We start from the raw sequence: 14,419 nt of genomic DNA, 5'->3' as shown, positions 1-14,419 counted from the left end.
ACTAACTGTTGGACTCAAGGCAGGCAACTTCAGTAAAAAGCATTGTGGATGACCTCAGAAAGAATGTCACACCTTGGCCAGTGCCTGTGGAAGATCATCACTCCGAGGCCAGTGCCTGGTGATGCATATAGATTCATGAAAAAAGTGGAAGAAAGTAACTTTTTTCATTGAAATCACTTGCTGATGTATTTTTTTTAAAATATATGATGCCAGGTTACTCTTGTACAATAAACTTTGGACAAAATTTTCAAATATATTTCACTATGTTCCAGTGTTTTTGATCGCACATGTATGGTATAAATAGTATGGTGTTTGTAATCTCTTCTGAGGTGTCTTTCTAATACTGCTTTCAATAATTACTTCAAAGCTGATCTATGAAATGGTATGGAAATAAAAGGAAAACTATGAGAAATTATTAACCAGCAGAGGAAGTACTTTAATTAAAAAAATAACCCTTATTGAGAAAGAACCAAGTTACTACTTGATGCAGAACAGTACATAAATTTCCACATCTGCATATGTGAAATATGTACATGTACCTGTGATCAATCAACATGTTTCTGTAGCTAATCAATTATTCTGATGTAAACACTGCAGGTTAGGCAATTTATTTAAAATAGAAAGTCATAACAACTATAAAAGAATTTTTTTTCAACTAAAACATTTTCAAACAAATCTGTCTTACTTTTTATTCTTTTAACATACCTAATCAGACGTTTTATCAGTAGTTTTTTTTTCTTCTTCTGGGCCAGTACTTTCCAAAAGTCATGTTTCCATGGGAAAATACTTACAAACATTAAAATAAAAATCAAGCCCTGGAAGATCTATCTATATTTAAATGAATGTTTTTCTCGAAAAACAAATTAGAACAATACAGCTACACTTTAACAAAAAAGCTCAAACACATATTTATACAATCCAAAAACTGCACTACCAACACAACCCAATTATTTATTTAGGTTTCCTTCAGTTTTTAAGGCTTTTTTAGGTTTCAAAGGTCAAAATGAAAATTTAGGTTTATTGCAGTTTCTAAGGTCAACTTCTAACCCTGCTTAAATATCCACAGATTTAGTACACTGTGTTCTAGGCATCAACTTGGCATCAATCAAACCTGATTACAACTGCAGTACAATTATTATCTCATACAAACGTCCATCTCTCAATGAGAAGTTACCTTCAGCAGAGTCTTAAAATACAATGAGAGCCAATCAGTACCTGCCCTGATGAGTGACCCTGGCCCTGAGAATCTTGCACAGAAAAATGACCTTGCCACACAACCAGCTGAGCTCCCTGCCCTGGGAACAACATGGTATGAAGGATCCTCCCATCACTATGCCCTAAACACCTTCATGGTAAGTTCAACAATTGCACAAAGGACATTCTGCTGAAAAATCTAATGACACAGATAGGTATTAATTTATACACAAGAGTAATCCAACTCCACATGTTTGGGTTGGTCATGGGATCCAACAGCCCATCTCTTGTCCTATGTTTACGAAGTGTTCCAAGTACTCTATCATTCACAAGAAATGTGCCCAAAAAACTGACCTAAACACAAAATTTGAAACTGACCAATGAAATAACGAGCCATAGCTATAGATAAGCAGAATAATGGTATACAAACATGCAAAAAAACTGACTGAAATTGTACAAGGACATTTTTATTGCATTCAAATTCCACGAAACATTTTAATTTTAAGCCCTTCGTACAAATTCATGCACAGTCCATGTTGTATGATGGCCCATTTGATCAATATAAACTGTCCTATCTGTCCAAGTTCCAGATGTTACGTACTCATCTGAAATGATCATACTTGATCACTGTGAGAACACATCCAAACAGACCCATATAATAAAATTCACCCTGAATTAGTTTTAACAAAATACCCCACTGAATTTGTATAAATGCAAGTTTGGCCTGAACCGGGAAGCAAATTACCCATTTCAGTTCTTGTACAGACCTCTGACTGAGGTATTCATTTGGCATACAAGCCAACCAAACTATGCTTAGAAGTAAAACATGCATACTGTGCATGCAGCATTCACCCAACCAAGCACTAAAACAAGTATATGTCATGTACCCCAACCAAGCACTAAAACATGCATACTGTTCATGTACATGTACCCAAACCAAGCACTAAAACATTGATCTGCTGTGTACCATAACAAGTACTACATGTATCTGTCATGTACCATAACAAGTAGAAAAATTAAAGCTGTTCATGTGGCATGTACCCTAAATAAGTACTAAAACGTGTCTCTCCCATCTACCATAACAAGTACCAAATAAGTGCTGTTCTTGTGGCATGTACCCCAGCCAAGCACTACAACATGTATCTGCCATGTACCATAACAAGTACTAAAAAGAATGTCGTTGATGTGGTATATATCCCAACCAATCACTAAAACAGGTCCCTGCCATGTACCATAACAAGTACTAAATAAGTGCTGTTCTTGTGGCATGTACCCCCAATTAAGCACTACAAAATGTACCTGCCATGTACCCCAACCAATCACTAAAACATGTATCTGCCATGTACCATAACAAGTACTAAAATGAATGTTGTTCATGCAGCATATGCTCCAACAATGTACTGTAACACGCATCTGCCACATACCCAACAAAACTACTAAAACATTTGTGTGCCATAATCACATATTAAAATATGTGTAACACTCCTGTAGCATATACCACATCCAAGTATTAAAATATGCATGCTGTACATATGACAAGCACCATATCCAGGTACTAAAGAATCCATGCTGTTCAAGCAGAATGTCCCCCAACAAAGTATTAAAATATGTGTTACATTTTTGTGGCACAGACCATAACCATGACATCACTGCAAACAACGAACAGGTAAAACTGAGTGGCAGTGCATGGTATAGCACAGAGTCAAGCCTGTGCACTTTTATATATGATTTTCATATTCAATCAATTAATTATGCTATCAGCTTTGTAAAGACAATTAACAAATTCTCAGATCACCTCCTCATTGACACAGCATTTATCAAATCTTGAGTTTTTACAAACTTTTAAAAAAGGACTTATGAATGATGAAAATTTCAAGCAATTATAATTAAAAAATGAAGTTATTACATTGAATTTACACATCATACAAAGGAAACTGCCTCGGTCACAGCTATCTCAAGTTTGCACTCAAAAAATACTGCAGTCCAGCATCGCCTCCTGCACCCCTCTAAGGAAAACAATGCAAACTCCATAAAATGCCCACCCAGCCACTCACATGCCCGTCGCCTGCTTATGATGACCCTGATCTTGATGGTCAGGCCACAAGAAGCCACATGCCCTCTTAAACTGACCCAACATAACAGATATAACTATGTAATTATTCATAAGCTGCCTGTGACAAGAATGCCTAGCTACTTAACGGAACAGAACATCAACAACAATTGACCAAATGCTGGTAGTAATGAGGTGGACTTTCAGAATATGTAAACTTTCAATTGATATGACTTCCTCCATTCTGAAACAGACCGATCGATAAATCTTGCTACTATGGATGACAAACAAAAGCAGAATTTTGTTAAGTCAAACTAAAGACAGAGACAATGATTATTTGTAGGCAAATACTTACAGCACTAAAATCTAGCAGGTCATTTAGTTCCTTGTCTGTGTGCATCCTGTCTCCAAAGCTTTGGTACACTCTGGAACAGAAGTAATTCCCATTAAATCGATAAAGAGATGAATGTCTAGTTCAATTTGATAAATATTATCAGGAGGTCTTCAGAAAGAAAAGACACTGAAACCCTATATACCACATTCTACAAGACAGTTCTTCACATTTTGTTCAATGGGTCTGAGAAAAAAGTTCTTCAAATGCTATTCTATCATTGTGATATGCAAACCAGCCTCATTTAAATAAAAATCAAAAGCCTTCGTACAAACATGATTGTCATACTCGGTTGAATTTTGACAAGGGATTTTAGGGAACAAGCAAAATTCTGATTTCTGCATTTTGTTTTTAATAAGCTCTATATCTGATGGCAGATTGTTGTAATTTGTATAGACACAAAATTGCAAAAATGGAAAAAGTATGGACCCACAGTACCAGACCCAATCGGGAAGGGGGAATGGATCTATTAAATTCTGCAATAAACAAATATGCGCTTTTCCAGCCATATGTTAAGAATCAACCATTTGTCATGAACTGAACTTTTAACTTTCCATGTTTCAAACAACAAAACGAATTTGGATTTCCACCTAAGATGCTAATAATGGCAATGGAAGCTATCACCAATGCTGGTCTTAGTCTTACCTGAATATTTATTTCAGTACTAGCTAAATTGTTGGTATATTTCAAATGCCATAAAGCCTATTTTCATTCAAATGTAAATGAAAGAACTGCTTCTTGATGTAGGAATGCTTTTCATTGTTCTCAATCATTAGTTTTGTGTTTTCAAAAATCTAGAATTTCATTTTGTATATAGTTGAAAAACAAGTAGCAATATGCAAGATTTTGTAATTATAAGATTCATATTTTCATGTTTTTTGTGTTAATTTTATATATATATATATATATATAGTTGCAATTCAAATAAAAATCTTTTTTTCTTACGAGCTTAACCTAATGATGTTTTTGTTTACAGTATGAAATATGATACACATTTTTCTAGGCATAATGCAAACTGAAATGCATGTAAATAAAAATATTTCAATCAATTACATCAAAGCTATATAATTCTAAGACTGAAATTTTACAACACAGATTAACTATGGGAAAAGTTTCGTAAGAATGCATGCCTCTGTCCCTATACAGTCATCATACTAAGCAATTTTCTCACAAGATAAAGAAATGAGAATTGATAATGAATTTCCAGCTGATGTTCACCTCTCCAGATGTTTCCCCTTCCATTTCAACTAAGTACAGAGAGATAAAATTAGATGCTATCAAGATATAAAACTGAAAGCATTACTCAAAAACTTGTTTTAAAAATTTAACACTGAATATGCCAGCCATATACCCATTCTGTATGATACTCCAGTGACAGTGAACATTATGCAGAACATGGAGCTAAATAATTGTGGATTCACATACAGGTAAGAAAGTATTCTTATATTTTTTAATTCTTTTAGCAGGTTTCTTATTTTCAATACATATTTCATCACCTGCTTATAATGTTTCATGCTACTAGAGCTATATAAAAAATGTTTTTTTTTCATGATCAAAGAACACAGTGTAACTTGGACATCCCCCATGTATGCCAAAGAGTTCTGGTACAAAAGTGAGTGACACAAATTATCTTTTATCAAGTATGGAATTTATTTTGTTCACAATTCCAATAATGGGAACAAAATATTTAATTATGATCATAATTCCAGGAAAGAGAAGATCTGAGCATTTAATGGAACTTAAGTTCAAAACCTGCATGAATTTCTGTCTTCCCTGCGTTGCAATCTTTAACAACAAAAGCTTAAAGTCACAGCAGGGTGAATACTAGTGTATCAGGGCCTGCCTTTTTATTCTTGGTGACGGGAAATCTAAACACGAAATAAATGCATCCATGAGGTTTATGAGCTAAAATGCAACAATCATGGATTAAAGCAGTAAATGCAAACGCTTTTAAATCTTCACACGAAAAACCATTTTTAATCATGCACCAAAATTGTTTCCTGAAGAACTGAAGATGCATTTCCATCTGATAATTTCCATGTATGCTTTTATGGCCAGTATAGTCCCCTGGATTAATAGCTCTTCAAAACTAGTAAACAATTCATTGTAGTCAAGTGCTGATTGGTGGGTGGGTTATAAATATACAATTTTACCACACATGTTACTGTAGCAGGTTCTAGGGTTATGAAAATATTCTAAGCAATATACATTACCAGTACCAAAATTCTAACAAGGTAGACACTATCTTTTTTGAAATGCCTGTTTATATTGTTCATCGTCATAAGCAGTTAAGGCACGTGGGAATTGAGTCAAATGAAGAAAAAAAATTCCACTTCTTTATTATTTTGTGATTTTCTACAACATTATTATTAAAAACTGTTTCAAGATAACTTACCCTACATAAAATTGTGAACCTGCCTCCATAAAATGATTTAAAAACAAAATGTCTGAACGCAGTGGTCATTCATTTCATTTGTATGTAGCAGTAGCCCACTATAGCCCTATGATAGTAAATTTCCTGTTTGACTATCAGCTTTCATAATTGTAACAGACGAATGGCAAAGTCACCAATCTGTGTTCATTAACACTATCACAGGTAAATAACAATGTCAAAGTTTCTTGGGAGCTAACTGGACAAATTGTTGAACGATTATAGTACAAGTCACATGGGTCATCCATGCGCATTTACTCCTTTTAAATTAAATATAAATTGTTCTTCTAAAATTAAGCACTAATTTTCTTTAAACAACGACTATTCAACCCTGATTATTGAATGTTCTGCACCTTAACTGTCACCAAGAAACATTCAGATGAAAATAATCAATTGCTATGGACATTTACAATGGTGACCATGTACTTAACTTGGGTCAAGAGAAGAGCACATCAGGTGGAATCATCACAATCAAGAGTATTACGAATTTGTTGAGCAATATGCATTGCTTTCATTGTCAGTTCACAGCGCATGACATTCAATCCAGATTGTACTGGATCACACCTTTAGGTTCAGTACATTTGCTTCTGCAACACAAAGAGCAGAGTTGTCTGCTCATCATTACTGACATATGTTCCGTAAGTTTTGTTACTCGGATAATTACTGGCTGTTGTTATCACTGATAATTATCACGATGACAGAATATAACTTCTGAGAAATAGTACTGCTCAAGTGTCACATGTGGTTGCTATAGGCAAAAATAGCATGTTAGCTACCTTGGCATTTTCCCTCCTCAAGATATCAAAGGGTACAAACCAGACTATTGTCCACGTGACAAGCTCACATACTTTTGTATACACTAAGATTTTGTGTGTAAGAAAAACAAATTGCCAATGAAAGAACAAGTAAATGGAAAATATGCAAAATGACATCAGACAATCAATCTCAGTTCAGAAAAAAGTGAAAGCAATTCAACCAAACAAAATAAGGGAGAATCCTTCGATCACTGCTGAGAAATAAGATGTCATAAAATGCTGTTGGCAATACAAGCTGCAGACCAACATGCAGTATCTCTGCTAATTATGCATACCTTTTAAATATCATTTTGTGAAATACTTTCAAAAATATAACAAGTAAAAATTCATGTATGTTATCTAGATACTGACCAAACAGAAACAACTGGTATGCAGTAAGATTGGTCCTTTTTTAATTACATTCTACTGAAGCAGGAAAATGAGAAGGATAATGATAACAAATCGGATGATTGTATCCTGAATTTACTGACAACATGGCTTACCACCATGATGACTTTAAATTACTTTACTATTCATTTTACCGCTCCGGTGGCCTAGTGGTTAGAGCATCCGCATCAGATGTGGGAGATTGTGGGTTCGATCCGCGACCAAGACATACCAAAGACTTACAAAAATGGTACTAACAACTGCCTTGCTTGGCGCTCTGCATTAAGAGGTTAGTGTTAGGACTGGTCAGCCTGCTGTTAGGATAATGTGACTGGGTGGGACATCATGCTACATGTCTGCAGCATGATGCCCCAGTGCTAGACATTACTATAAACTGGCACACCACAGACATCGTAGCGATATGACTGAAATTTTTTTAAAGCTAGATTAAAAATCCAAATCACAAACACACTATTCATTTTATCATATCAACTCCATAATGTCTGTAAACAAATTTAATGTAAATATTAAATAGCTAAAAATGTGTCAATTATTTCATACTTTTAATGTAATTAAACTCACATCTGTGCTCCCAATCTCTGAAAGGCCACCTCTTATATGGCCACTTTTAAACTAAACGGGGTTGCCTTATAAAAAGAGGAACCACCGAAGTTCCAAACTGGGAAACAAAATATTCATTTATTATTTCCATATCAACAGAGCTGCCTTAATATGGCCCTTATCTTTCCAAGATGGAAAACTAACATTATATTTTCACATTTCCCATGAGTTAACCCATATACTGCAGAAGCAATGACTATAAGACTGGCAGTCCACTCTGACCAAGCGATGCAAAGTATGTGGTATACACATGATTATATGTCCACACTGTTGTTTTGATGCTAAATATACCGAGTCAAATATACAGAGTCAAATAAGGATATAGGTGCTCTACATGTTTTCGGTTTTTTTTATCCTTCTTCTGAGCAGACATGTAACATAAAATTTAAAAAATGAAAACTGTACAAGTTGCTCTTATACTGACATAACATACTTTGAGCAAGAAAAAAATGTAGTTCAGGCAATTAAAAATTAGAATCCCCAGAATGGGCTGGTATTCCAGTGGCTCAAAAGAATATCCAGGAATTCAAGACAAGACCATTTCTTCCTTTTAACTTCAGACTATCTTTACATTGTTCAGTAACAAAATTTTCATACTGGCTGTTAGCTTGGCATCTTTTTATTTTATTAGCAATAAGATACTCAAACATCTTCTAGAGGAAACCTTAAGTTGATACAACTTTCAGGTTTAAAGAACAAGATGACTGCTAATGCAGGAGAAATAGTGATAACCAAACTTTTTAAGATGATCACAGTGGCAGGCATAACGAATGTCTAAATGGCATCATTTGGACCAACTAGACAAAGAAATTAATACTGGCCGCCATGTATAGCCTATTTTGTGCTGAAAAATGGCGTTAAACCCTACAACAACTACAACAACAATAAATAATGAAGAGAGAGAGAGAGTGATTGTAAATAAAAGCAAGAGAAGAGACTAAAAAAGAACCAAAAATACGGAGAAATGAACACAATCAGCTGAACCTCCTGTTTGATTTTTAGAGGGATTAATAAAAAAAGTTATTTTGGTGATTCTGTGGATTAGTGGAAAAGAATACCTAATTTCAAACCCCTCAAGATGGCTTTCAGATAGACCAACCAGATATCATAAGAAGTCTTTTAGTGAAAATCCTGTGCTGATATGGCCATTTACATGTATTCAAGAAGAGTAGCAATAACAATATTTCAAGATAACCGCTATGGTGGTAATATTGGCAATCTGACTAAAATCAGATCTACACTGGTCTACATCAAAATCTAACAGTGACAGCTTAGGCGTCATGTGCTGGTTAGCTATGTTATTACCACAAATGCCAATTTTATCAGCCAATCAAATGAAGTCCTATACCTTTGCAACTAAGCAGCATGGATGAAGAAGATCAATGTGTGCCGAATGATTTCACTTTAAAATTACTGAAAACTGCATTTCCATTGGCTAATTCAAAGGTCACAAGAACATGATCCCTAAGTAGTTGCTGTCAGATCATCAAGCAGGAGAGCAGAAATCTGACTTGGCCATACTGGATGTCCGAGTGTCATCATTTTTCGTTCAAGATGACCTTGACCGAGGGATAACTGTGTGTAAAGTATCAAGGCTTTTTCAAATTAGTTTAGCAAATTGGTAATAACAAAGTAGTAGTAAGAAATCTGTGCTAATGCACAACAGACTATCCAATAAACTCCTGGCCTATCTCAAGTACTAACATTAGTAAATCATTGCATACATATCCTTAAATAAACCAAAGTCTTTATGTTTGATTATCATTATTGCCATATTTCACTGTATAAACAATAGTAAAATAGGATTTATATTCTTGTTACATTTTGTCGGATCGACCAACCAATCTGATTAAAATCAAATCTCATCAGTCCTATGTGTAGATCTGATGAACAACTGTTAGGTCTTGTTCTGTCGACCTTGTGCATAGCTGCCGACCTTCCAGGCTCACAATGAGTGAAAATAGGGATAAAAAGTCGTGAATATGAACAAGAATTCGTGAAAAATACCATGACAATAACTCCATCCACTCTGACCACTCCGACCATCAATACTACACTATATCAAGTTCACAAAACAAAAATAAAAAAACACTACATATATGCAGAAATATTTATTTATCAAGACATGATACTGTGGCAGACTTGAACTTCCTCAACTGCTTGATTGTAAATTTGTTTTCTAAACAGTTCCGACTTCTTGCCTGCTGGTTGATCTTGGGGACTAAAATTGCTGACAAATTTTCTGCAGTTAAGGAGACCCGAAAGTTTGTCTTATTTTTCCTCACTAAAGAAAATACTCTTTCGCTGTCACTGTTGCTGTGAGGAATGCACAGGAGCTGCAGCATTTTTGGTTCTTCCACAGGAAAATTTGGAAGCGATTTTCGAGTTCGGGAACAAATGTCAGAACAAATGTTTAGCACGGTCTCCAGTTGATAAAGGTAGACTGTGTTCGACACAAGAAAACTCACAAATAATGCGTAAGCATTGGTAGCCTGCGGGTCTTCCGCCAATGGTTTAAAATATTCCAGAGCTGAAATCTGCGAATTCTTAATTTTCCCAACTTCTAAATGTTTTTTGCAACCTACATTCTTTCTCACATCGTCTCTGCGATGGCACACTGAGTGCAAAAAGCATGAATGAATATCAATGTTCAATGGCAGAATGCACGGCCAATTTTTGATATATTCCAAATTAAACTTCACTTTTTGAGTAATACATTTCTTTTTCCTTGGTGGTGAAGACATTTTCAAGATCTTACATGCGATGCTGAACGGTAACTCAAATCAGTGTTTTGACACATGCGCGGAGCAAATTTCCGGTTAGGCCCCAGTTTCTCTCAAAAGCATTTGTAAAACTACTCTTATACATATAGATTAAAATAGGCTAAAATGCTTGCTACCGGGCCAACTGTACTAATCAGCTGTAGATCTCATAATATCGTGACCAGCAGTACCGGAATATCGTGAACAGCAGTACCGGACCATTTCGGCAACTGCGAATATCACGACTAGCGCTTAACGGGAAATCGGTTATTTTATTAAAAAATTAAAATAATTAAGGATTGGAAAATTCAGGAATTTTTGTCTTACGGCATGAATCCATGATCGCTGAAAAAGTCGTGAAATTCACACCAAATTAGTGAGGGTTGGCAGCTATGCTTGTGGCTCACCAATGAAATCATATCTTTCTTAAAGTGATGAACATCATTCAGAACAAATAATTACTAAAGACACCTCTCCCTAACATGAACTTGCTATGTTTTATCTGACAGGATACTAAATATAAGTGGACAGAAAATTTAAAAGGTCACAAAAACTTGAACTTTTATCAGTGTCCATAAGATCTACATGCAGGACTGTAGAGATCAGATTTGTATCATACTGATTGTCCAGCATATTAGTTCATCTAACAGCTACTTTTGTTTTCAGCCTTGTTTACTAGTGTCATAAGAAAATTGCAGCCTTCTTTGGAAACATAAGCATATCATATTAAATAGTGTATGGATTGAATAATGTATCATAGAAAATCCATATATGGCATAGCACGGCTTATTCAGAAAAAATTACCAGAAGAATCTTGTGGTATATCATATGTTATGGTGGTCAAAGTACAATTAGTGTAAACATAACAATGTTTTACCATACACTTAATAACTTTATCACAAGTCAAAATTTCTGAAACAAAATAACTCTACCAAGGTAGTAGATATTTATTCACATCACTGTGTCTTTAACGATAGTTTTATTTGCTCCAATGCAGTGCAAGAATCACTTTGTAGCCTCAACCATTCTACAACATCATAGCTAGTCTATGACAAGCAGAGTTAAAACTTTCAAGAACGTGTTGCACAGGGAATTTTAGTTTTATGTAACTATCCATGAAAACAAGGTTGAACAGTAAAACCTGTTATGACAGACCGCCCCTTCTGCCAACAAAAAAAAAATCTTTCAAGACAGGTGGTCTCTCATAACAGGTTTGTACAAAATTGTCCAAGGTCCAGTTTCAGAAAAAATAACCACAATCACTGAACATATATTCTACTCTTTATTAATAGCAATTGCTAAAATATTGTATGCATTCAGGTGAGAACAAAATTATACATCAACAAAGATGTACTTACTTTTGAAGATCACATGTACATGTAACAGCATATGAAATCATTTCTGATTGACTCCTTTTCCTTTATAACAACCTAAATTTGTTTTACCAACGTTTAAACCGCTATTTTGTGAGTGGTCTGCTCTTTTTCACATCTTTCAGTTACAATAATTATTTTCTCAGCGTTAAAATTTGTCTCTTTGTACCAGGTGTTGACATCATCTGTGCTCAGTTGTAATATCAACTGTAATGATGGTTTTGACTAGGATTTGAGGAAATATGAAAACTCTATACATTACATTGCATATCTAACAATCATTGAAACAAAAAATCCATGCATTATGATTGTTGTTGGAATTGACAGGTGGTCGCTCATAGCAGAGGATCTCATAACAAGTTTGATGGTATCTTCAAAGTTTTAACTGTTATAAAAATACAGGGGTGGGGTGGGGGAGTGCTGGATAATTTACATTCAAAACATTTCTCCAAACAAGCAAATTGTGTGAACTGTCTTTGGTGGGTAAATAAAATGCTTTTTGAACAAAATCGTATTTTTGACATTGAAGGAAGCTGCACGAGTTATCATTTTTTTTAACCAATCAGTTTCAAACCTTGAACAAGAGTGTGTTGAAAAACATGACACCACAAACCAAAATTGCACCAAAATTACTTCAAAACCCAGTGTATAGGAACAGGACATCCCATAAATGCAGGAAGCTGGTAATTTGCCTGCCTAAACTTGCCAGCAAGCTGTTACTTTTTGCTACCCCTTTAACACTGGGGGGGGGGGGGGAGCCACTCTCCCCAAAATTATGATTTTATTTTTTTTAAGTCTTTGCCAGTATCGTTAAATGTCGCACAGCTGGACTTCATTTTGACAGCAAATAGACATTAAGTAATAAAATAGAAACCTACATATTATTTACTTTTCCAAGAAGGTAATATGGTTTGGCATAAACTTTAAACTGACAGCAGTAGCTATTACCATGGAATCCAAGGTTTTGAAAATATTTGGTGATGCAACTGTGCAACTGGCCTGAATACCCAGGACATCACTCTGATGTCTACAATATTTACCATACATCTTGGACAAGATGAAATAAATGATCTTTTTTCTATCCCGTTAACTTATTTTACCTAGATATATATCATAAAACTTTTGGAAATGAAAGAAATGAGATGAATTTGCAGCTATCCAATTACACAATAAAAACAGGTAAATCGAATGCTTATTTGATAATAGAAACAAACCGTATCCTGTTATTTTGTTTGTTTTCGTAAGCAATTATCTGCAAAAGAAACTCCAAAATCTGCACGATTCTGTGATGTAACACTATCATCTAGTATATTGCTCATGTTGAGTCAAACTATTGATGAATTTATTGTTCACAAACATGAAACTGTATAAACAAAATCATGTTTGGTTTTCCTCAAGTCTTTCAACTTGTCATCATACTGACTCCAACAAAGTCACAAACTAAGAGAGAGAGAAAATAACTGTTTCCAGGCACCAACAATTCATGTATATCCCTGTGTATGGTGCAAAATAACCTAGAGGGTATTATATTCTGGCTAACAATATAACAATATTTCACAAATAAAAACTATTATTAAACACATGCACATGATGGTGAGTGCAAATAACAATGTCTTTGCTAACAAGTAGTTTTAAGGACAATTAATGCTGTACATGCATTTCAATGCCATTCTGCATCAATTATGATAACAAGGTGGCAATCAACAGAAGTTTTGTTGGTATTAACACACCTAGTCGAGAGATATAAACCTGTTGTTTCAACCTGTATTATCAAAATTTATTTATAAGGGAGGAAGCCAACCCCTTAAGCCAGCTTTGAGTAGCTAGGTTCTTTTTTTACATTATATATATTATGATGATTAGTATATATAATGTACTAAGCACTTCATGTAGAAGTTCAAATGGACTACTAACCGAATATTGGATCAAATGGGAAAACAAAGCGAGTGTTGTCGTTACAAGCTATGGGCATTACGGTGGCAGATAACCAATGAAACATTACTTGAGTATCAGACCTGGCTTATGAGAAAGGCAAATATAAATCAGAATTTTTACTGCGTCTAACATAGTGTAGAGCAAAACACAAATACAACATAAATACGAGTTGTCAGACCTGCATGAAAATGGAAGCAATATACTTACTAGTAAATAACAAATAGCAAACACACTGATGGCCACTTTGACCTGCGGCAAGTAACATTTCATTTAATCCTTTTAATTATTTAAAGCCAAATAAATGTTGATATTAGTATACTGTATTAAATACCCTAAGAAAACAGATAACAGTATTGCATACCAAAGTCTATATCAGGGGTACACAACCAGCAACTGCAAACATGTTCTGTCTGGCCCTCAGGGCAAATTAAAACAGCACAGAAATCTGGCCCATGAACAGTAATTATATTAAATCATCGTG

The 14,419-nt window shown here is 34.8% G+C and overlaps 1 protein-coding gene across 11 annotated transcripts in view; it reads right to left on the bottom strand.

Annotated features, from left to right (window-relative positions):
• Positions 1-14,419, bottom strand: part of LOC149794377 (transcription factor 12-like) — a 205,701-nt gene that overhangs the window by 189,234 nt on the left and 2,048 nt on the right. For all 11 annotated transcript variants that reach the window (XM_089968559.1, XM_089968557.1, XM_089968553.1 and 8 more), the window contains exon 2: positions 3,600-3,669. In XM_089968559.1, coding sequence (XP_089824685.1) covers positions 3,600-3,669 — 70 coding nt within the window. The remainder of the gene's footprint in view (positions 1-3,599; positions 3,670-14,419) is intronic.

This window comes from Sinohyriopsis cumingii, chromosome 8 (assembly GCF_028554795.1).
Source record: "Sinohyriopsis cumingii isolate HCF-2022 chromosome 8, ASM2855479v2, whole genome shotgun sequence".
In the NCBI taxonomy this organism is placed as follows: Eukaryota; Metazoa; Mollusca; class Bivalvia; order Unionida; family Unionidae; genus Sinohyriopsis; species Sinohyriopsis cumingii.
The sequence above is the reverse complement of the archived record's forward strand: the minus strand, read 5'-3'. Positions and strand labels throughout refer to the sequence as shown.